At 45.4% G+C, this 22,713-nt stretch overlaps 2 protein-coding genes across 11 annotated transcripts in view; both read right to left on the reverse strand.

Annotated features, from left to right (window-relative positions):
- Window positions 1–14,739, reverse strand: part of phldb2a (pleckstrin homology-like domain, family B, member 2a) — a 93,319-nt gene extending 78,580 nt beyond the window's left edge. For 9 of the 10 annotated variants that reach the window (XM_063202774.1, XM_063202775.1, XM_063202777.1 and 6 more), the window contains exon 1: window positions 14,378–14,739. In XM_063202774.1, coding sequence (XP_063058844.1) covers window positions 14,378–14,410 — 33 coding nt within the window. In that variant the 5' untranslated portion in view covers window positions 14,411–14,739. The remainder of the gene's footprint in view (window positions 1–14,377) is intronic. The other variant, XM_063202780.1, reaches the window with a different exon arrangement.
- A 6,703-nt stretch (window positions 14,740–21,442) lies between these two features.
- The window catches only part of hhla2a.1 (HERV-H LTR-associating 2a, tandem duplicate 1), a 40,098-nt gene continuing 38,827 nt past the window's right edge, over window positions 21,443–22,713 (reverse strand). The window contains exons 11-12 of the mRNA XM_063204206.1: window positions 22,224–22,283; window positions 21,443–21,672 (exon numbers count right to left, since the gene is read on the reverse strand). Coding sequence (XP_063060276.1) covers window positions 21,443–21,672; window positions 22,224–22,283 — 290 coding nt within the window. The remainder of the gene's footprint in view (window positions 21,673–22,223; window positions 22,284–22,713) is intronic.

A 22,713-nucleotide genomic window follows, 5' to 3' on the forward strand; every position in this document is an offset into this window, starting at 1 on the left:
TGCTTGTTGATGTTCATGAGAAACAGCTGTGAACAGAAATATCTAGATATAGTTATAGATATAGATATGGTTATAGTTATAGGACCAGTTTGGTCAATTTCAACATGCATGTGTAATGCTCAATCTACCCTGGACTTGTCAGTACCTGAGGTTTTTTCTTCTTCTTCTTCAGCCTTTTCCGAGATCTTGGTCATTGTAATGGGGGCAGCTCTTTGTTTAAGTAAAGAAAGCTCCCGCACACTGTTCACATTTGCATGGTTCAATGCAACGTTTCTGTCTACTTCTTCAAGCAATTCAAACAAACAAATGGTTACAAGCTTAGTTTAAAATAGTTAGGTTTGTGGTGTTGAACCAATCGTGTCCCATTCCTGAATGACGTCTCTCACTAACACGCGTGTGCGCTCTCACTCTATCTCTCTCTGTCTTTGATGCGCGTACTGAATCGCGCTCCTATTCCAGGTATTGGCCAGACTGGAGACTGACAGGTCTGACAGCCGCCTAGCGCACCGACAGAGCGCTCCACTCTTGTGAATGACCGACGTCATTCAGGAATGGGACACGATTGGTCCAACACCACAAACCGAACTATTTTAAACTAAGCTTGTAACCATTTGTTTGTTTGAATTGCTTGAAGAAGGTCAGTAGACCGAAACGTTGCATTAAACCATGCAAATGTGAACAGTGTGCGGGAGCTTTCTTTACTTTAACGTTGGTGACTTTGGGGTTCCACTCCTACGCACCTGACCAAGGAGGTGTGCAAGAATTCTTAACTTACAAAGTACTAAGGCAGCTCTTTGTTTACATTTCATAAAAACATTTTTATTTATTCCCAAAAACATCCGAAAGGTGATACAACATCAGCAGACAACCAGCAAACAGCAGTACCTTTTGGGAAAATATTTTGAGTAGGCCTATGTTATTTAAAAATGTTTTTTTAAAAAAACGCTGCCCCCATTAGAATAGCTCAGATCTCGGAAAGGGCTTAGCCGGAAAATGTGGCATCACCGGGTACTGACAAGTCAAGGGTAGCAAAACAACAGCATATTAAAATTGACTGAACTGGTCCTGGACGGGAGACAGGCTTATTCTAGATGTCATGTCTATGCAGACACACAGAGTTGGCTTCCTTGCAGAGTCCATCTGAGAAGGTCCACATGCTGCCTCCCTCACCCACTTCAGGGAGACATCTCCCAGACTGGCTGTCCCCATAGAGCATGGGTGGGAATAAACCTTCTTCATTCGAGGGGCCACTTCTCAAATTTAATGAAGTCCTCCAAGGGCTGTAATATGAACACAAACCGGGATTTCCCCCTGCACTTTAGGCCTACCTATATTGAAGGTGGCCACCTTTACAACAGACCCCACCCACCAGTAGGTCCCCTTAATATAACTTAATTGTATAGCAAATGTAATTTCTGACATTCCTTTACAAAATATGTCATATATTTCAAGTGAAACTGCATAACATTAAAATGATGTCGGGGGCTGGATACGACAGCCTCAAGTGATGGTTCCCCACCAGTGCCATAGACCATAAAGTAGAAGGAGAAGTAACACTCTTATAAATGTAATTACAACACTAGTGGCATGATTACATGGTTTTAACCCTTTGAAGAGTAAGGAATTTCCCCCAGTTCTTCTAGAATTTTACTTGAACACTCTACAGCTCCCATAAAAGTCTGTGTTAAAAATCCTTATGACATCATAATGAGAACTCAAAATTTAGGCAAAATTCTAATCACATATTTGTGATGGTACTCCTCAAAGGGTTTTAACATTGCAATATCACACTACTAGTGTTGTAATTACTTCTGGAAGAGTATGTTTACTACTGCGCTATACAATTCTGCCATAGACATATATACAGTAGACAGTCATAAGCCAATGGGCTTCCCTACAACGTCCATGTGGATGGAGTGAGCTGGACTTCACTCTGCATGCTGCCATATCCCCTTGAGGGGAGACCCCTCCCAGAGTTGGCTTCCCCATAGACATATATAGATGGGGATATACGAATGTACATATGTTTGTCTATGGGCTTCCCTGCAGAGCCTGTGTGAGAGGAGCGAGCTGCCAAAGATTCTTTAAGTATATCTCTCTACTCTCTCTGGAGCTGCACTTCAGTGTAAACAAACACTCTAGCCCCCCCTGTGGACAGGAGAGGGCATGACCTCCATCAGATGGACAACATGACTCAGAGCGCCTCCCTCTCCGACTGAAACAAACGCACTTCACCAGCAGCAGAGTGACCACACCTGGCTTTCGAAAGTAACATGATCTGATACTTGGGGGGGGTGCTGTGGCGCAGCGTGATAAGCCCCCCACACTTGGGCTTGCAAGCCCATGGGGACCCTGGTTTGAGTCCGGCCAGGGTCATTTCCCAACCTTACCCCATCTCTCTCTACACTCACTTCCTGTCGCATCTTCACTATCCAATCCGAAATAAAGGCCCAAAAAAGCCCATAAAAATATCTTTAAAAAAAAAAAAAAACATCTGATACTTTTATGGACAGCCAGAAATAGATTATTTCAACCCTTATATTAGTGTTTCATTGAAATGAAACAAGAGCAAATTCACATATACAGAATAATTCAATAAGAGGGGCACAACATAACTTTGCTGCAGGATGGTAACACACATAGGAAGGGTTGCTTTATGAAATAAAATTAGAGGCCATTTAGGAGACATTATTAGGAGCCACTACCCATATGACATCACAGGCTGATAACGAGACAGTACAACACTAAGGACGCACGTGTAATACACTTGTAAGGACACAATACTATTTAGGAAATGCCCTATATGAAATAAGTCTAAGAAAGACAATAAGGGAAACATCCAATTAGCAGGACAGCAACACTGAAACGAACACATCAATGACAGAACACTTAGAAGGACAAACCCTCAAGGAGCCACTATATATACACTGAGGTAGTAGTGATACTCTAGTCTACCATATCTGCTCTAAATCATCAATAAGATGACATCATTTAGCATCCATCAATAGGGACAAATCAATAATCACAGATCAATAAAGGGCAGCTGGCAGTAACTTGCTGGGGCAGAAAGCTCTCCTGAACTCAGGCCCGGTCTCTGTGGGAGTGGCTGGCCGCGGCCCACCTGTTTTGATAAAGCTTTATCTTTTCCAGACGTCGCAAACTCACTGACACACATGGATCCTAACTAACTTTCCCCTCAGGAGGCTTCCTCCCCCTGACCTCAGGTATATTAGAACCAGAGCCTCCATCAGCCACATGACCCTGGTTTGTTGTTCAGTGCAGTCGTCAGCACATTGTTTTTTTAAATGATAGAAGATATGAAAACCGGACTAATCTAGAGATATTTCTCTCTCTCTCTCTCTCTCTCTCTCTCTTCTCTATCTCTCTCTCTCTCCCTTGATCCACCCCCCCCCCTCTCTCTCTCTCTCTCTCTCTCTCTCATGTCTACACCATACTCATCTCTGTCCCAGTTTCTCTCGCTGTTTCTCTCGCTGATTCTCTCTCTCTCTCTCTCTCTCTCTCTCTCTCTCTCTCTCTCTCTCTCTCTCTCTCTGTCTCTGCCTCCGTGGCTATCTGCATCTGGGCCAGACACATGAGCTCTTTCTTTCAAGAATACATCACAGCTGTGGGATGGAGAACAAAAATGCATCGGATTCTTCTTCTGGGAAAATGATCCCCACCAACACACCACCTACGCCTTTCTCTATTGCTCTCAATCTCGCACTCTTGCTGTTTCTCACATCTGTTCTGCATGTTGCTGACATATAGAAAATTGTTCAGAAATGCAATAAGCCAAACACAACACAATAACATAAAAGAATCTCAGTTTGGACTTAAAATAGAGCAATATCAGTCTATACATACCCACCTAATTGCAACCAGTTTTCATGTTTTCTGACATATACATTCTGTATTCCGGTAACACGATTGGACAGTGTAATACTTCTGAACAGGAAGGCTTCATAAAAAGTCCTAGTGTTTTTGAAGTTGGTATTCCGTTATGCTGTTATTCCAGACGGATAAGATAATCTCTTTAGGACTGGGCTTCATAAAGCACTTTATATACAGTACAGTATTTTGCCTGCTTTACAGCAGCCACAGCTGCCGCTATATTAGCCATGCTACACACCACAATTAAGCCTAACACACGGCCAGCTGGAAACGTGCCCAGTGTGTGTGTGTGTGTGTGTGTGTGTGTGTGTGTGTGTGTGTGTGTGTGTGTGTGTGTGTGTGTGTGTGTGTGTGTGTGTGTGAGTGTGTGTGCAGTACATTTTGCAGTGTTCATTTATCACTTCAAGAGAAGTACCATACACTGTTCTATGTATAGAAGAGAGTGATAAATTCTCTGTATTGAATTCTACAGAGTGTATTTGATCCAGTACAGCACTCTCCCGGTGTTGAACTAACCGCACGAATAGACCAGGTGCGATGCGATTGAAGCGACAGAGCGATATGCGCGATTAAAGCGACTACAGTATGTCCGTTACAAACAGAAGGCAAAGTATTCAAACATTCCCATTGGCTGTGGTCACTGACCTCTATACAGTCATTGGCTGTCGCGGCTTGTCGCCGAACTGCATCTTAGAAAGTTGAAAGGATTTCAACTTCAAACTGTCGCGCTCGTCGCGCAAATCGCTCTAGTCTCCAGAATCGCTTTTGTCGCACGACTCAAAACAAAGTCAATTACTTCCGTCGCTCTTGTCGCTCTTGTCGCGCTAGATGTATTTGTGCGGTAACCGCAGTATGTCCGTTACAAGCAGAAGGCAAAGCATTCAAACATTCCCATTGGCTGTGGTCACTGACCTCTATACAGTCATTGGCTGTCGCGGCTTGTCGCCGAACTGCGTCATAGAAAGTTGAAAGGAAGGAAGTCAATTACTTCCGTCGCTCGCCTCGCTCTTGTCGCGGTAGGTGTATTTGTGCAGTAACGCTGCAAGATGTACTGTGTACATGGTGGGAGGGTGCGTCCACAGCACAGTGTATATGTGTGGCATCTCAGCTGACAGCCCCATAGATTACTCCCAGCCAGGCCAAGCCTGCTGTCCAATAGGAACGAGGGGTCAGGACTGCTATCCTTATTCCATGCCTGTGTACTGTGTACTGTGTACTGTGTGTGTGTGTGTGTGTGTGTGTGTGTGTGTGTGTGTGTGTGTGTGTCTCTCTATGTGCAGTGTTAATTCAACACTTAGGGGCAAATACACTCTATACATCAGTGTTAAATTGAAGTGTGATAGAGTGGAATCTAGACTTCATTGGTCAATACTGAGTGGGAGTGTGTACAGTACATGTGTGGAATCTCAGCTGACAGCCGGACAGCCCCGTAGATTACTCCCAGAACAACACTGCCCAACACCGGGGACGAGCTATGTCTGACAGACTTTATTTCTGACTGTCTTGACTCTAAACCTGTGTGTGTTCACAGTTTATTGTGCAGTGTTACTGTAATTCCACACTAAGCACTAAGCACACAGCATTAAATTCGACTCTATACATATGAGAGTCCAATTTAACAGTCTTCTGTATTTGGTTTTACTCAATACTGTTTGGGAGTATGCGTAGTGTGTACGTATATGTGTCTTTGTGGAAAGTCAGCTGACAGCGCCATACATTACTCCAAGCCTGTCCAACAGGATGGAGAGTTTGTGTAGCTTTGCTTTCCTTACTCCAAACTTCTGTGTGTGTGTGTGTGTGTGTGTGTGTGTGTGTGTGTGTGTGTGTGTGTGTGTGTGTGTGTGTGTGTGTGTGTGTGTGTGTGTGTGTGTGTACAGTACATTTTAGAGAACCTGTAAGAGTATGTAAGAGCTAATACACTCTTTATAGGTGTCAAATTCAACTATGTGAAAAGTGCATTTGGTCTCAGTACGGAATGGGAGTGTGTGTGTTGTCTCAGCTGACAGCCCCGTAGATTACTCCAAGCCAACTCTGGGGTGAATTTCTGGAAACCATAGTTGCTAACTCCATTAGCTACTTTGTTGTTTGCAATGCAATTTCCCATTGGCTACTACCGAAGTTCCTAACTAGCTAACAACTATGCTTTCGAGAAACACACCCCTGTCCAGCATGTAATGCAGCAGGGAGGGTGGAGGATAGCAGTCTTTCCTCCATGCCAAGCCTGTCCAACAAGAGGGAGGGAGGAGGATAGCAGTCTTTCCTCCAAGCCAAGCCTGTCCAACAAGAGGGAGGGATGAGGATAGCTGTCTTTCCTCCAAGCCAAATCTGTCCAACAAGAGGGAGGGATGAGGATAGCTGTCTTTCCTCCAAGCCAAGCCTGTCCAACCAGAGGGAGGGAGGAGGATAAAGGGCTCTGCATACTTCACGTGCGCACTTTGTCGCGAGTGGCGCGAGAACCATTAATGACGTCATCACTTGCGACAGACTATTCATACTTCAAAAGCGCCTTGCTCGCATTGTCGGAAGTGCCCTCTGCTGTTCATGAGAGAAACGGCAGTATTTTTCGCAACTCGCAGCGTGAGTTCTACTGATGTATAAAATAGAAAGCCAAACACGGCTGCTGTAGGGCTACTGAACGTCTGACTTGTGACTTACCACATTGAAATGTATTTTTTTGTTGTAGCCTACATTGCCAGATCATTCCAAGACCATGTGAGAGCATTGTTCTGGCCAGGGTTCGAATTACAAATTTGACCCTAAGGGAGCCCCTGTAAAAAAAAAAAAAAAAAAAAAAGGAAAAAAGTATACCCTTCAGCATGTGTAGTCTGGATACGATACGCAATTCATTACGTCATCGATTTGCTTGCCATCGCTCAACATCCCTGACACAGAGGGTAGGAGCTAGCTCGTAGAGGGAGATAGATAATGGCCCACACACGCACGCCCGCGCGCGCGCACACACACACACACACACACACACACACACGCCAAGATTTCAGGGGTCCCTTGCTGGTGCACATCTCTTGGAGGGGCATGGGTAAACAACAGGGGGGACAACAACCATAAAAACACTGTTGGCAGTGCAACACACATCCACGAAAAGAGGTTGATGGCGCACCATGCATGTCCGGTCCAAAACACATTTGGTGTTACCTCAAAGCGTAAATGAAACGTCATCACTTTACACAGCAGGGCAGGCTACTAGCAAAGTGAGCACACAGACGCTTGACAGACCAATCCAGACACCCACTAAAACAAAACATCCTACTGCTGTGTTTTGTTGCCAAAATCACTTTTATGTAATGAATGGTTCACTAGTAAATGCACAGTAGGCCGAACACCAGTCATTCAATAACACTCTCATAGTTGCAGGTAAGCTTACGTCTGAAATGCCTATGTGAAACATGAACACTATTTTGTAACCGATCAATCTTCAAGCACCACCCAACTCTTCCTTCATCATGAAGATTTACACAGCACTCCTCTGTCGTTTAGGCATGATATCTGTATTGAAACAACATTGTCAAAATCTCATTAAAGACCAGTAAAAGCAAAACATGATGAGCAGGGGCACAGATTTTACAGCGCACGAAATTTGAAAAGAGAAAGTAGCTACAACACCTGAGTCCGTCTACACAGCGCAACAAACCCATCCTTTAGCCGAACCAAAAGAATAAAGTTAGTAGCAACAATCGCACCAGGCAAGTAGACCCAAGTCAGCATGTCGTGGAATGCAAAATTAATAACCAAATTCCCTTACCTTAGAACGCTGTCGTGATCTCGGGTCTGCTGCAATTATTCCATATCCAGAGGTGAACACACGCAACACAGCTAGCAAGCTGGATAAGTTATGTGCTAACATTGATTTTGGCGAGTTCCAAAGTTCCGTTTCAGTACGCGCATAGCGGTGTGGTGGTGAAGTACAGCCATACCTCGCGGTTTACTAAACACATTCAATAAGCAGCCTACGGTTGGATGCATGGTGATCGAAATATGAAACATTTTTTATTTATATGGAGATATTTATATTTAATATGGATATTTAGGGCTGTTTTCCTAATTAAGATAGTATAAATGACACATTGAAGACATAGACAGAAAATCAAGTTTTGCCTCTTTCATGGGAGCCTGAGGGAAAGGGAGCTCAGCTCCCTTTGGCTCCCCCGTAATTCGAACACTGGTTCTGGCGGCAGAATTTATAAATAGATCGCCGAACACAACTTGCTTCTGAACAAAGTAAACAATTGTTTCACTGAACAACATTTAAGAGAGAAGATAAAATAACTCTCTATGACATTTTATTATCCTCAAAATGATGCAGGATCCATTCTGTAGTAGCCTACAGTAGTTGTAGCCTCTCTTCGCAACTCCTGCTTTGTCTGCCTACCTGCATGGTCGCTGGTGGCGCACGACAAGTTAGAAAAATCCTTGTGTGCACGACGTGGCGACACGCGCCGAATTTTGAGCTTACGACGGGGGGCGTGTCGAAATTTTAGGTCACGTGACGGCGCGCGCCATCGTCGTGAGTGAAGTATGAAGGAGACTAGCGCCACTCACGACTAGTATGAATCCCCCTTAACAGTCTTTCCTCCAAGCCAAGCCTGTCCAACAAGAGGGAGGGTTGAGGGCTGTAATCTTCACGCCAATTCTGTCCAACACATGGATGGATTACTGCATGGGCCTACAAGGCACAGACACAGGCCCAGTGGCCTCCAAAGAACCAAGGGGGCCCTCAAGCCCAAGCCTTTATCTCCATTCTCACATTGCATTAAATATCCCCTTAAGACGTGGCTTTATACATTTGTTGTTACCAGTATGGTAAAGACCATGTCATGCTGCATTACTAAAGGGCCTTTGTTGTGTCATAGTATTGTAGTGCTATGGTAGTTACATTTCAATTACTATTACAGCGTGCCACTGGAGGTACGGCGTGCATTAAGGCAGTGTTTCCCAACCAGGGGTACGTGTACCACTAGGGGTAATGACCAAGTCCTGGTGCATTACTAAAGGGCCTGTGCTGTGTGAAAAATGTAATTATAACAAAAAAATATGGAGTGTTGTGATATTGGGATAGAGGAACAGATATAGAGTGCATTAAGTGAGGGGGTACTCACATATGACAAAATTGCTTAGGGGGTACGCAGAACAACATGACTATTACAGCGTGCCACTGGAGGTACGGCGTGCATTAAGGGGCTACTGCACTTTTAAAAACTGCATTTTTTAATTTTCAGAGGACACCCCTAAACACCCAACAACATAGGATCTCTAATTTCTAGTCTAAAACCCTGACTCTTTTTGGAAACTAGTAACACTCATGGAGGGGGCCCTCTCTTGCTCTCTGGCCCAGGGGCCTATTGAGTAAAAAAAAAAATCTGCTCTTGGTCCAAAAGGAGGGAGGGCTTGGTTTGTTTCTGTGGCTGCCTTTGGGTGTTTCCCCGTCTGCTCATGCGTAGGGGAAATGTGTGTATGGCAGGCCGCTGACAGCTTTGACATGGGCCCAGGACAAAGTAATCGAAAAGGGCCCTCCACCCAATACATAGACTGTAATGAGGACCCAATTCTGGGCCCCCATTCTCCCTGGGCCCGGGAAAAGTGACCTGTTTGCCCCCCCTTTGACAGCTTCCATGTGTGCATGGCCTTGCCACGGAGTGGTGTAGAGTGGAGCGGAGCACAGCTGAGCTCACCCCTGTCTCTCCTCTTTCCTCCCTTTCTCAAAGCACTTCCTGCAGCTGAGGTCAGAGGAGCTCCCCAGAGACCTGAGGGCAGCACTGGGTGTGTATGTGTTTTGTGTGTGTGTGTGTGTGTGTGTGTGTGTGTCGGTACATGCACACAGGGACCGTGTGCATGTGCATTTGTGTGTTTTGTGTTTGTGTGTGCGCATGCCTTGGTGGGCTTGTGTACATATGTGTGCACGTTTGGATTCACACAGGCTGTGTTTTGTTTGCCTCTATGTGTATGCAGCCCACGTGAAATACTGTACGTGTGTCTGTGTGTGTGTGTGTGTGTGTGTGTGTGTGTGTGTGTGTGCGCGCACGTTTGTGTGTGTGTGTGTGTGTGTGTGTGTGTGTGTGTGTGTGTGTGTGTGTATGTCTGGGCTCAAATATCTATTTGTGTTTTTTTCTGTGTGTGTGGGAGTATTCCTGTGTAAGTGGGTGAGCGTTTAAAGTTCCAGCGTGTTTGGGGAAATGGCATGACTCACACAATGGACAGCTTTGCTCTGCTTACCCTGCCAGCTGAGGGAAGCCCTAATGTCCTCACTAGCTACTAGACCAGGGCTATTCAAATGGCGGCCCTGGGGCCATATGCGGCCCTTGGATGGCAAGATTCTGGACCCCCACAAGCCCCTTAAAATACAGAATCCTTTTTTGGGAATTTAGAGATAAAAGTTCGGGCTTCGTATCAAGCTGAAACGGGACATGGGACGTTACAATGCAGGAAATTACATCTAAAAATTGCAAAACTTTCTGGGGGAGGACCCCCGGACCCCCCACCTCAATGAACTGTCCCATATTTTTTTCATTGACAGTCGGCAACCATAATACATACCTATAGTCCGGCCCCTTTACTGGGAGGAATTTGAAAAACTGGCCCTCGTTAACATTTAATTGAATACCCCTATACTAGACACTACATGGTATTATACTACATCAACTCAGTGACTGTAATGTGGTGCATCACAAGTAAACACAAGTTTATCCATTTCGGAAATACTATCAATTAACACAGCTGGTGTCATCGGGAGTTTATTTTCCTCATAATGAAACTAACCCACCAAAAGACGACTTCCATCATTTCAATGTGCAGGCCAAAATCTAACTTTATCAAACCACTCAATGCACTGCACAGTAGTAGTAGAGTAGCAAACTCTAGGACAGTGATTCTCAATCTGTGGGCCGCGAAGGTATAACAAGTGAGCCTTGAAGTCATTTTCTACAAAATCAAAATAATATTTTTTGCTGTTGACTCCTAATTTGAGTTTTATTGCTTATTGGGCCAGAGGTGGGCCCCAAACGTTTGTGAACATTTCAAGTGGGCCCCAAAGTTGGAAGAGGTTTGGAGCCCCTGCTGTAGGATAAACTATTATATGACGTACGGACCTGCTGGCATTGAGAAGCAAAGTAAGTACGGCAAGCCTCAGCTCCCCACCCATTCTCCATTGGAGACAAACCAAAAGCTTTGCTTTGAAAGACAGCACAGCACACAGCCGCAAGTTAATGGAATGCATCTCCAGAACCCACGACTGGACTGCGCTCTCTCTCTCTCTCTCTCTCTCTCTCTCTCTCTCTCTCTCTCTCTCTCTCTCTCTCTCTTTCGTTCTCATATGGTGCTGATTCTCTTGGGGGAAAACCGCCCCAGAGAAACTTCCAGATGTGGCTCGCTCGTACGAGCACAATGGGCAGGTTTTCTACTACACTGATCTCAGCTTCCCCTAACACACACACACACACACACACACACACACACACACACACACACACACACACACACACACACACACACACACAGCCAGAGCACACACACTGAGGCAGAGCACAGAATGAAATGACGAGAACTGTGAGAGAGTACAGAACAGAGGCCCGTTAAAAAAGAGAACGCAGCACAGGAGAGCAGCGAAGACAACCGGAGAACCGTGTGAGAGACGCAAGACACCAACATCAAATCCTATCAGCACTCATCACCCCATATGGCTTTCTAGTACTACTTCTCGTACCATTCTCATATTACAGTAGTGTTACCAAAATCAAGATCTGGAACAAAGTCACAGGCCAAATTCAAATATTTCAAAATCTCGTGGGCTGAATAAAAACACTCTATGGGCCAGATTTGGCTACCAGGCCTGAGTTTGACATCTCTGTTCCAGAGAATACAGCACTAATATTGCAAGACGCAAGGGCAGACGGGCATGATGTGAGAGCTAGGACAGGACACATGTTGCTAACATGGAGGAGAACAGCCTGGAGTGGAGCACGGACTGGTGCAGTAGCTGTAGCAGTGTTGCCAGGTTGGGCGGGTGCCCGCTCAATTGGGCTACTTGGGATGAGCGTCGGCGGGGTAAAAATGGGAAAAGTGGCCATTTGGCGTTTTTTTCAGCCGTTTTGGGCTGAAATTTGGGTCAATGTAATTTGTTGATTTTGGGCGGAATTTTGCGCATTTTGGCGGTTTTTGAGAAGCTTTTGGGCGAGATTTGGCCAGACACATCTGGCCACACTGAGCTGCAGGCCTACAGGAGAGTAGCTGGTACAGTTACAGTAAACAGGCACAGAGTGATGACAGGTACAGTAAACATTAAGTACATTAATGAGCAGCAGGGCTCAAGAGGCAAGCATCATCTGACAGAGTGAAGAGTACTGTAATTGTCAGGGAGTAAGGATGTTGTGAAAGTGAGAGCCCAACTGGGAAACTCCGACTCCCATTAAATTGCATTTATGCCTCCCCCGTTCAAGGGGGCAGCCCCAAATGGCACCTGTGTCATTGTGACATAGCACTCCACAGCACACAAGTGCACACTACACACAACGAAATTGCATTTATGCCTCACCCGTGCCCCCAATGGCACCGGAAAGGGAGCAGTGGGACGTTACCATGCTTAGGGTACCTCAGTCATGGAGGAGGATGGGGGAGTGCACTGGTTAATAACGTACTCCCCCCACCAGCCTGGCGGGTCGGGAGGCGAACTGGCAACCTTTGGGCTACAAGTCAAACGCCCTAATCGCTTACCCATGACCGATGTTGTACAGTACTTGAGCACTACAGGATACTGCACGAGAGTGAGGCCTGGTCCTCCTTAGAAGGGGATATTATAGTGTTGCCTGACTGTCCCCAGGAGAGGAGAGTGGCGTTGGTTTCTTTGATTATCCCAAAACAGGCTCTGCTATTGTCCTCCTCCACACGTGACTTATTAGACAGACAGGGCAGATTAAAGCAGCATGCCTGCAACAGGAGCTGAATATATCGGGCTACTAAAATAGGCACAGACTCCTTTGTAGCATCCATGGCTGCTCGCAGCCTTTCCACCTTTTAGCCCTGTACTTTCAAGCCTTTTAAGTCGTGTTATTTTTGGACAATTTGCACATTTTATGCTCTCCTTTGTTGTTCAGATTCTTGCCTCTGAGTGGGAGAGCAACCTGCAGTGAGTGAGATATTCCTTGAACGAATTGTGGAATGTGTTGCTGACACCTGAGTTTTTAAACATCCTGACTTGGTTTATAATGCAAAACCATTTACCACACCAAACAGTCCAATTGTATTTTTTCACTTAAGAAACTGCTACAACATTTCAGAGATGCATGAATCTTGTAGGCTGACCTGTGAGACGCACACAAGCCTGCCACACGTACAGCACAGCTAGCATATAGGCTACTACATACTGTACACACATGTGCGTAAGGCACACACTAAAACTTATAGAGAGTAACTTGTGCACAATCCCTGGTGGAGTGTGCAAACCTTTTTTCAAAAAACACACTACAACTTACACTGTACGTTACGAATTAAACGGGCTTCGTTCTCACACACATGCACCAGAGGCTGAGAGAGGGGCATTCCAGTTGTGGCTCCCCTTGGGGGTCGGAGTCGGAGAGGCCCTAAATCTGCAGGGTGCAGAAACCCACCCACCACACACACACACACGCACACGCACACAAGCGAAAGCAGACTGAGCAGCAGCAGTTCATCCAGCAGTGTCGCAGTGGGTCACAGGTCACATGCCAAGTTCTGGCTGACTGCAACAGAGTTATGGGCGGCCAAGATGGGTCATGGAACCTGCCCCCAACAAACCCGAGGATGACATACGCACTGACACCATACATAGGGTCACACAGGGGCACGTCAGGAAGGCACCGTGCACATAAACCTTATACACCTACTTCTTGAAGGTTAGTTACTAAGAGTGCATGACAGAGTTAGTAAACATACACTGCCTTGGCAACAACATCCTGGGGGGCACCAAATCACAGACATGGCAGAAGCAAGCAAAGTGAAGAGTGTCTTACAGCAAGAGCTCACTTGAATATGTTGAATATGTTAAGAGGCCAGTTATGAAAAGCCCTACTCACCACTCTGAACCATCTCTAATGAAAGAGGTCTGACTTTTAAAGTCCCACAGCGGCGGCCAGCTGAATCTGGAGCGAGATCCCGCGTTAACTCAGCTGACAATGGCTTTAAATATCCCCCCACGGTGCGCGTGACTGTCCGTTAGAATACAAGTACTGCTTTCATCGCGCGTGCCAATCTTCGTTTCCAGTCCATTAATATGTATAAATCTGAAGCAGGACGAAAATAACAACGCGCCCTTGTTGCGTGGATACAGGAAACTGTGGGCAAGATTTTATTCTGACTATTTCAATCAGTTTGAAACAGGAAACCTACATAACAGCTTGCAAGTCAGACATGGGCCAGTGGTCAGTTGTTGCCAGTTGTTTGGCTAGTTAATTTAATTTCAGTGTGTGCAAATATCTCAATGTCGCCTAAAAGTGTGACTTACCATTTTGCCTCGGAGTCGACTGACGTCTGTCATAACGGATCAAATCAAGAGTTACCACAGAGATATGATCCAGACCGTAGGCTAAGTGAACCTGTATCGATGACTCAAAATAATCCAGAATCAGCAAAGCCACAATTCATGCTGTCTGCAGTTATTGCCTTCTATACAAGCCATAATTAAACAAAAATGGGCAAAATATGAAGTGCAAAAAAGTGTGAGCGCTCTCTTCTGTCCACACCCTCTATTCACAAAAGCAGAAATAGGTGTGTACCTGAGGGCCAGCGCGCGTGGGATAATTCCCAGGGGCTCGACAATAAAAAATAAGAGGCGCGTGCGTCCTCTCAGATTGAGCCGTTCCTCTTCGCCTGTGTGGCAGCAGCCAAAGTGCAGCAGAGCATGGAGTGGGATTTTTAATTTCTGACTTCGGAAGGAAATATCTCTCGGTAAACAGGAAACCAAGGCCCAGTCGGCGCTGCAGCAGTGCTGTCACATTCATGGGCTAAATTTGCAGTGTTGAGGCAGGGGGGCATGGCGGCAAACAGTCTTGTCTGCAGCGAGCGTAGTGAGTGACCCTAGACCAGTGGTTCACGCGGTCAACGGAGACCGTGTAATTGACTCCAGTTTGTGCAGATTATGGTGTAAAACACTGCATTCGAGTCTGGCAGATTATGGTATGTGCATGCATGCGGGGATTAGAGTTTACTACTGTCCCTCTCTGGTGGGGGTGGGGGAATGTGTGTACATTACAAACCTATTTAATCCAGTACAAACATAGCAACAATGTTTTTTTTACTACCACCAACTGTGATGCTCATTTTCTGCATACCCCCTCCCCGTGTGTGTGTGTGTGTGTGTGTGTGTGTGTGTGTGTGTGTGTGTGTGTGTGTGTGTGAGAGAGAGAGAGAGAGAGAGAGAGAGAGTGTGAGTGAGTGAGTGAGAGAGAGAGAGAGAGAGAGAGAGAGAGAGAGAGAGAGAGAGTGGGAGAGAGAGAGAGAGAGAGAGTGAAAGTCAAGTGTATTAATTGCAGCCGTTGTTATTTTTGGAGAAACAAATCAGGGGTGACCACAGCTATGAGCGTATATATAAAGTACAATGAAATGAAGCAATGCCATTGCTGCCACAGACATACTGTATATATATATTGTTTATGGTCCCTATGCATCTGCTTTTATATTATGTCTATGAGCCCTGCAGTGGTGCTTTTCAGAAGAGGGCGGTTCTACACAGAGGGGATGGCTCGGCGCCGGAGGTTCTCTTGGGCGGCCCGCCCCAATAGCCTACGAGGAGGGGAAATGGACTGTTTACAGACGCTCCACAAACACGCTGGCTCTCGCACGACCCTCAAGACCAGGAATCAGGATGAGACGCTCCACTAAGCCATTTCCTGTTCCCCCCAGGGCTTACTCCACTGCGAGCATCCCAGCCACACACAGCCAACCACCACATGGCTGCATCTCAATATCTATCCTCTATACAGTTGCTTCATTCGGCCTCGTGACTCTTTCTCACACCTCGAGGAATCAAAGAAGGAATCAAATTCCCCCAGAGCTTACTCTACAATTGAGTTTCTCAACGGGGGCGGTACAGCCCCCTGAGGGGGGCGTTGGAGAGCTCTAGAGGGGCGAGAAGGATACAGCTGAGAGGGGCCTGTGCTTAGTTGCCATGGGGGGGCATTAGTTAATTTAATTGTCTTTATATTTAGGGGGACGTTGTTAGTCTTATGATGATGTCAAAGGGGCATTGGGAGGCTTGTGAAGACAAGGGGCGTTTCTTCAAAACAAAAGGTTGAGAACAACTGCTCTACTACATTTCATCAGTTCCACAAAGATAACAAACACACAGACAGTGAGGAGCGAGGGCAGCCTCTGGGGAATTGTCCTCTTTTGAACCAGGTCTAAATCTGCTCTGATCGCGCCTGACCCTGTACTGGCAGGGTGGGCATTTTTGGACATTTTTGAAAGTTTTTGTTTGTTTCTTTTTCTTTCAAACAGGGGTTTATTTTTGGTGTCCTACAACACATGGTCTGGGTCTCGATAAATGTATTCTCCAGTTGCTTCCTTGTTCTTCTGGTCTTCGGCCTCGTGCATCATCCAAACCCCCCCCCCTCCCATGCAGGAACCAAAGATGGAATCAGGGGAGAGTTTAACAAGCACCACTTGCAGCCTTGCTGCTATGGCATATCACCTCCCGCCTCAATCCTCAATCCTCGATCCTCGTCCACTCACCTTTTACTGTATTGCGATGTGACGTCCTCAATGATGACCATTCTCAAGGGACAAGGACAGAGGGCCGACACACATACAGAGAAAGCAATTATAGGATAGATATTGCGACCTATAGCCACAGAAAATTAGGAGCAAGAGTAGCCTCTGGGATTTGCCCTCAAGCGCTCCAGGTCTAAATTTGGGTCTGACCTTACTTGGCCTGACCCTGCCCGTTTAAAAAAAAAAAACATGTATCATGTATCTGTGTTTGTCTATGTGTATGTCTTTTTGTGTGAGTTGAGGCTGTAATGAACAAAGTCTTAATGGCAATGTCATAGCAATATTGTTATGATGTAGTTCAGTATTTTTAGAAATGAGTGTGCAAGGAGGCTACATTATGTTGTCAGTGAGTTGCTGTCAAGGAATGTGCATTTGTTGGAAATGTGTGGTGTGTGTTGGAGATGCTAGTCTGCGTTAATGGTCTGGCATTGTCTTAACGTGATGCCAGTGTCAATAACATGGCTCTGAGTTGAAGATGGGCGCTGGTGTTGGGGTCATCCCTATGTTCCCCAGGTCCTATGTTCCCTGCAACCGGGGAACTTAGGACCCTTTTTTCAAAAAAGGGTTCTATGTTCCCCTCTGCTTCCAAGTAGACTGCTGCCACATGGCAAAGCGCAGGTTGTTGTTGCACCTCTGACAGGTTAGGTTTAGGGATAGTTTTGGTCAGGGCACAAATTTACAACTCAGAAACATTGCATTACTGACAGGTTAGGTTTAGGGATGGTTTTGGGAAGGGCACAATTTGAAAACTCAGAAACATACAATGCGGGGAACATAGAACCCTTTTTTTAGAAAAAGGGTCCTATGTTCCCCTGTCCCATTCAAAATCAGGGGAACATAGGACCTGGGGAACATAGGCAGTGGTGTAGTGGGGATTTTTTAAAGTGGGGGTACGCGATTTTTAACGTCATCAAATAATTCAACTTTATGTCAACCCTCCCAATTGTCCTTTATCTATACCGTCATGGTTTCTCCGTTTTCATCTGTTTGGTCAATCACCTGCAATACTGCTATGTGCTCATTCCTTTTTGTATTTACGTAAACATGGGCAGAATATATATTTTTTTATCTCACGTCAGGAGAAGTGTGTGGACTGCGTACCCTCGTGTACTGCGCCCACTACACCCCTGAACATATGTATGCTCCCCTGGTGTTAAGTGTTTTGGCAAGGCCACAATTTGAAAACTCAAAAACATACAATGCGGGGAACATGGAACCCTTTTTTTAGAAAAAGGGTGCTATGTTCCCCGGTCCCATACAAAGACAGGGGAACATAGGAACCGGGTAACATAGGACCCGGGGAACATAGGACCCAGGGAACATAGGACCGAGGAACATAGGGATGCTCCCCTGGTGTTAAATGTGTGCTGTTGCTGTTGGATAGGACATGCAGTGTGGAATAACTGATTAAGGGCCTTGGAATGAAAACGTGTCACCCATTTCCTTGCTTTTGGAAGAGGTGATGCAACACTAAAGCAATGTGTAGATGAGAATGGATCCGGGTGGGGTGGGGTGGGGGGGAACCCATTGGCGAGGGAAGAAGAGAAGCCATTGTTTTGTGTGTTTTGTTCTCCCCAGGATATTAATCACCATGGATTGTTTGGATACAGCCAAGCTCAACAGCGAGAGAAGAGGGAGACTGGAGGGTGCGGTTTATGGTGTGTAGAGAAGAAGACAGAGTAACCAAAATACTGGAGTTATACTGCCACACGTCAACCAAAACTGTGTTGGTAAGCCTGCTAATACTGACTTCTTACTTCATAACCAAAACTGTGTTGGTAAGCCTGCTAATACTGACTTCATACCTCATAAGTAAAACTGTGTTGATAGGTCTGTATATCAATGCAGATGTTTGTCATGTGCTTACCAGAGCCATCTAATAACAGAGTTGCGCAAACCGGGGACCAGGAAGTCGGTTGGTGATGTGATCCGCGTAGATTAAAATGTTTCTTAACAGTAAACTTCTGTTCGTTGGAAACTAACACAGAACCATCACATACCAAACAAAGATTAAGTACAAACAAATTACATTACCTTTACCACATTTTCTGTGTTCTACGGCCACCTCCTAGAACTAAGTAACTTCTAATAGAACTAAAGTCAATGGGGATTTCCATGTTAACGCTCCGTGAGGCTCCATGAGAGCCGCCATTGCTGTGGAAAGATTGGTCCATAGAGGTCTATGGGAGTGACGTAACTCTGTTATTAGATGGCTCTGGTGCTTACACCCAAGACACAGACCAATAGGCTTTTTACATAACCAAAACCCAAACACTCTTCCAACCCCTTAGAGGCACTTGTAGTGTATTGTAATGGCGCTACTCGACTGGTCGCTCATATCATCACAACACTGCCAGCATAAAGGTACATGTTTTTGAAACTTATGCTTAACCAAACCAAATGAATGATCAAATTTTAATGATGCACAATCTTTATATTTTACTATAGGACATGAAAATAAGCGTATTTGTTCCCCGTGACCAAATATTGCATTGTTATGTATCATTTCCAGTGCTTTCTAACCCTCAAGTGACATGTCAGCTGAGTCTGTACTGTATACAGCACATCTGGACCAAGTGGACATCGCAGAAGAACACAGTTGAGTGAGTACACACAGGCACAGGGTGGTGGGCTGAGAGCAGAGAGAGCAGGAGGAAATTAGGAATGTTAACAGCAGATGTTCTGGCATATTGTCAAGGATGCCGGCGATGGGAGTCAAGTCTGATGTGGTTTGCAGTAGACTGGGAAACTGTCTCCCTCCTCTGGTTGTTGCGTAGATCACAAAGACTGATGGTGGGATGGTCGTGGGGTCGCAGGAGAATGCAAAAAGGTTTGTGTGTGTCTGTGTGTGTGTGTGCATGCGTGCGTGTGTGTATGTGTGTGTGTGTGTGTGTGTGTGTGTGTGTGTGCGTGCGTGCGTGCATGCGTGTGCGTGCGTGTGTGTGTGTGTGTGTGTGTGTGTGTGTGTGTGTGTGTGTGTGTGTGTGTGTGTGTGTGCGTACGTGTGTGTGTGTGTGTGTCAGCCTGAGTAAACTAAATGAAAATGTGAACAAGTTATCTCTCTACGGTTGCAAGCATAACATCGGTAGACACCTTTCAGGATCAAAGCGGGGGTGGTGGAGAGCCGGGGGGCATGTAGATCAGGGGTGCTGAGGTGACGGCCTGCGGGCCAGATCCACCCCGCTTGTACATTCCATCCGGCCGGCCCACGGATTGAACTAGATCAGTGATTTTCAACCTATGGGCCGGGGCCCACTGGTGGGCCCTGAAGGTATTCCAAGTGGGCCTTGAAATAATTTTCTTAAAATTATAATCACATTTTGGTGTGTGTTGCTGTTGATGTATTTGACATTTATTTGTAATTGGGTCAGAGGTGGGCCCCGAACATTTGTGACAATTACGAGTGGGCCCCAAGTTTGAAAAGGTTGGGAACCCCTGAACTAGATTGTAGATTGACATGTGCACAAAGGAAAAAGAAGGAATTTGTCAAGGGAAACTCCTCTAAACTAGGACGGGGAATATTTAGACTTGAACCAAATGAACCATTGGTATGATCTCTCTCTCTCTCTCTCTCTCTCTCTCTCTCTCTCTCTCTCTCTCTCTCTCTCTCTCTCTCTCTCTCTCTCTCTCTCTCTCCCTCTCTCTCTCTCTCTCTCTCTCTCTCTCTCTCTCTCTCTTATTGTTATAGAATGTGATATGCTGTTTTCTTGTGTGCATAAGAAGATAGTAGTTGTTGTGGTAGTAGGCCTAGTCATGACATAGCTAAGATAATTTGAAGGAGACATTTATTTGTCATGATACAAATTGGCAGTGTTAGACATACTATCAGTTATGAATGTTTGTGGTTATGAATAGCAGATGTAAAATGTGGCTTCAATAACAGCACTGTAGTTATAAGTAAAGCACATGCTGGAAACATGGAAAAACGAAGAAAAAAAAGTAAAATCACGCAAAGCTGGCAAGTATCTAGGATTTTGTTTTGCACTGATCAGTAACTGTTGTCCTACTACACTAATAAAATGTTGCATTGATTTGGGTTGCTATTTATTCATATGACTTCACTATAGAATATAATGATGATTATCTGCAATATAATGCTAATGCAAGGCAGTACATAAGATATAGGGTGCATTGCAATATGCGACCTTGCGTCCTCCACTTGGGCTTGTGGCCTCACCCCGCCTCTTGGCCCCTCCTCCGTGGAGAAAACAATAAAGTTTCCCTGCGGTCAGCCTAGCCACAACAACTTTTGGGGGACTGTTTTTCATTCACCATCCAGTTTGCAAATAGGAAAATTACTTTACAATTGAGCTTTTGTGAGATATTGAAGTATAATGTTGTTGTCAGTGATGTCATCATGACATATTACTTCCTGGTATGAAGCCACAAGCACAAGTGGAGGACCCAAGGTCGCATATTGGAATGCACACACTGTGCAGCACAAATGGAATTGCTACCAAACCAATGTAAAGAGAAGGATAAGATTTTCTCCACTATATGGTCATATAAGAGCTATTATGTGTACACAACAGAGGAAGAACTGCTATATATTATGACATACATACATTATGACACAGGAAGCAGTCTGTTATGGCTATGTTAAGTGTATGAATAAAAAAATGTCATTAAGGTGAACAGGTGCATTACAACTTGGCAGAGAGGTGTTCAATTCAGTTCAAATGGTTTACGGGTTCTTTTAAATTATTTGGTCAGAAATTTGTTCTCATTTTGTGTTTCATTTTTATAAAGTCCTCTTTTTTTGCATTCTCTTCATGAACTCTTCATATCGCCACAACCTCTATCACCTGAGCCCATGAATTTGAAATTGCTCAGGCACTATGAAGACGTTCTCGTCGCCCTCCAGCTTGTTTGGAGCAATGCTGGAGCTCAAGTCTTTGTGTGAGGAGGGGAAAAGAGCCAGCTTTAGGAAGTACGAGTCTGAGTTGGCGGAGCCCAGGCCTTGCGTCTGATCTTTTGGGGGCCTCTCCGGTTCGCAGTGTATCACCATAACATGTCCTGGCATGGCGGACTCTGTTGCAACGGTTCCTGTTGTGGCTGTCATCATCACGACACCATTTCCATCCACCTGTGGGTTTGACTCACTGCTACCTCCAGCTTGCATTGGGATTGGGGAGCCATATTCTTCTATTGGACTTTCCAAAACGTGTTCATTTCCTGGTATGGAGCAGATTCCTGTTACATATTCAGGTGAGGCAGGTGTTGGCAAGTCGGCTTCCAGTGTCAGGGCTGTTATGACATCACTTCCTATTAAAACCTCTGCCATCATGACATCACTTCCTATTCCTAATTCCTCTATTTCCGTGATGTCTCCTTCTGGGATGGGGTGCCTTTGGAAGTCATCGGAGTCATGGCTCACATGTGATTCAGCTGTGGTTTCATGAGGTCTGGCACCATTTCCATCATTTGGACCACTAGATCCATCCACCCGGTTCGCATCGCCTCCGGTTAGGTCCAGTATAGGTATGTCTGTCAGAAAATGAAAACGAGTTAGAAGAATGTTAGGTGAAATTAACTTTGCACTTTGATATCAGCTGCGCTACCCTGCAGAATGAAACACTGACCTATTTGGGACATGCAGAGCTTCACGACCTTGCCTCCATTTACATGTCCATGAGCACCACCTAGAGGTCATGGAAGAGATCATGTCAACATGGTGGTCACTGCCAATGGTCACACTTAATATAAAGGTCAGCAATAGGTTTTTTTAAATTCAACAATTGTAGAGTAAAAATTCTCTTTAATTCACATTGGCTTATAAGCATTGGACACTTCATTCCAATCTGTTGTTCACATTACAGGCATTCAGCCATGATTAATTGATTAATTGATTGATTGATTGATTACCTCCCATCCTGAAGCAGCGTAGCATCCCTGCCACCATAGTCAGGACAAACACACACACAGAGGCAGCTGTACCCCACCAAGACCGCTTGCACACACGCTGACCTTCATCTGCCAACAACAAATAGCAGTATATTCATGCAGGCAGCCCTTATGTTGTCTTTTTTGATCAAGGTAGTCTACCAATGGCAACGTGAGCAAGCTGACTGA

Source organism: Engraulis encrasicolus, chromosome 7, assembly GCF_034702125.1.
Source record: "Engraulis encrasicolus isolate BLACKSEA-1 chromosome 7, IST_EnEncr_1.0, whole genome shotgun sequence".
In the NCBI taxonomy this organism is placed as follows: Eukaryota; Metazoa; Chordata; class Actinopteri; order Clupeiformes; family Engraulidae; genus Engraulis; species Engraulis encrasicolus.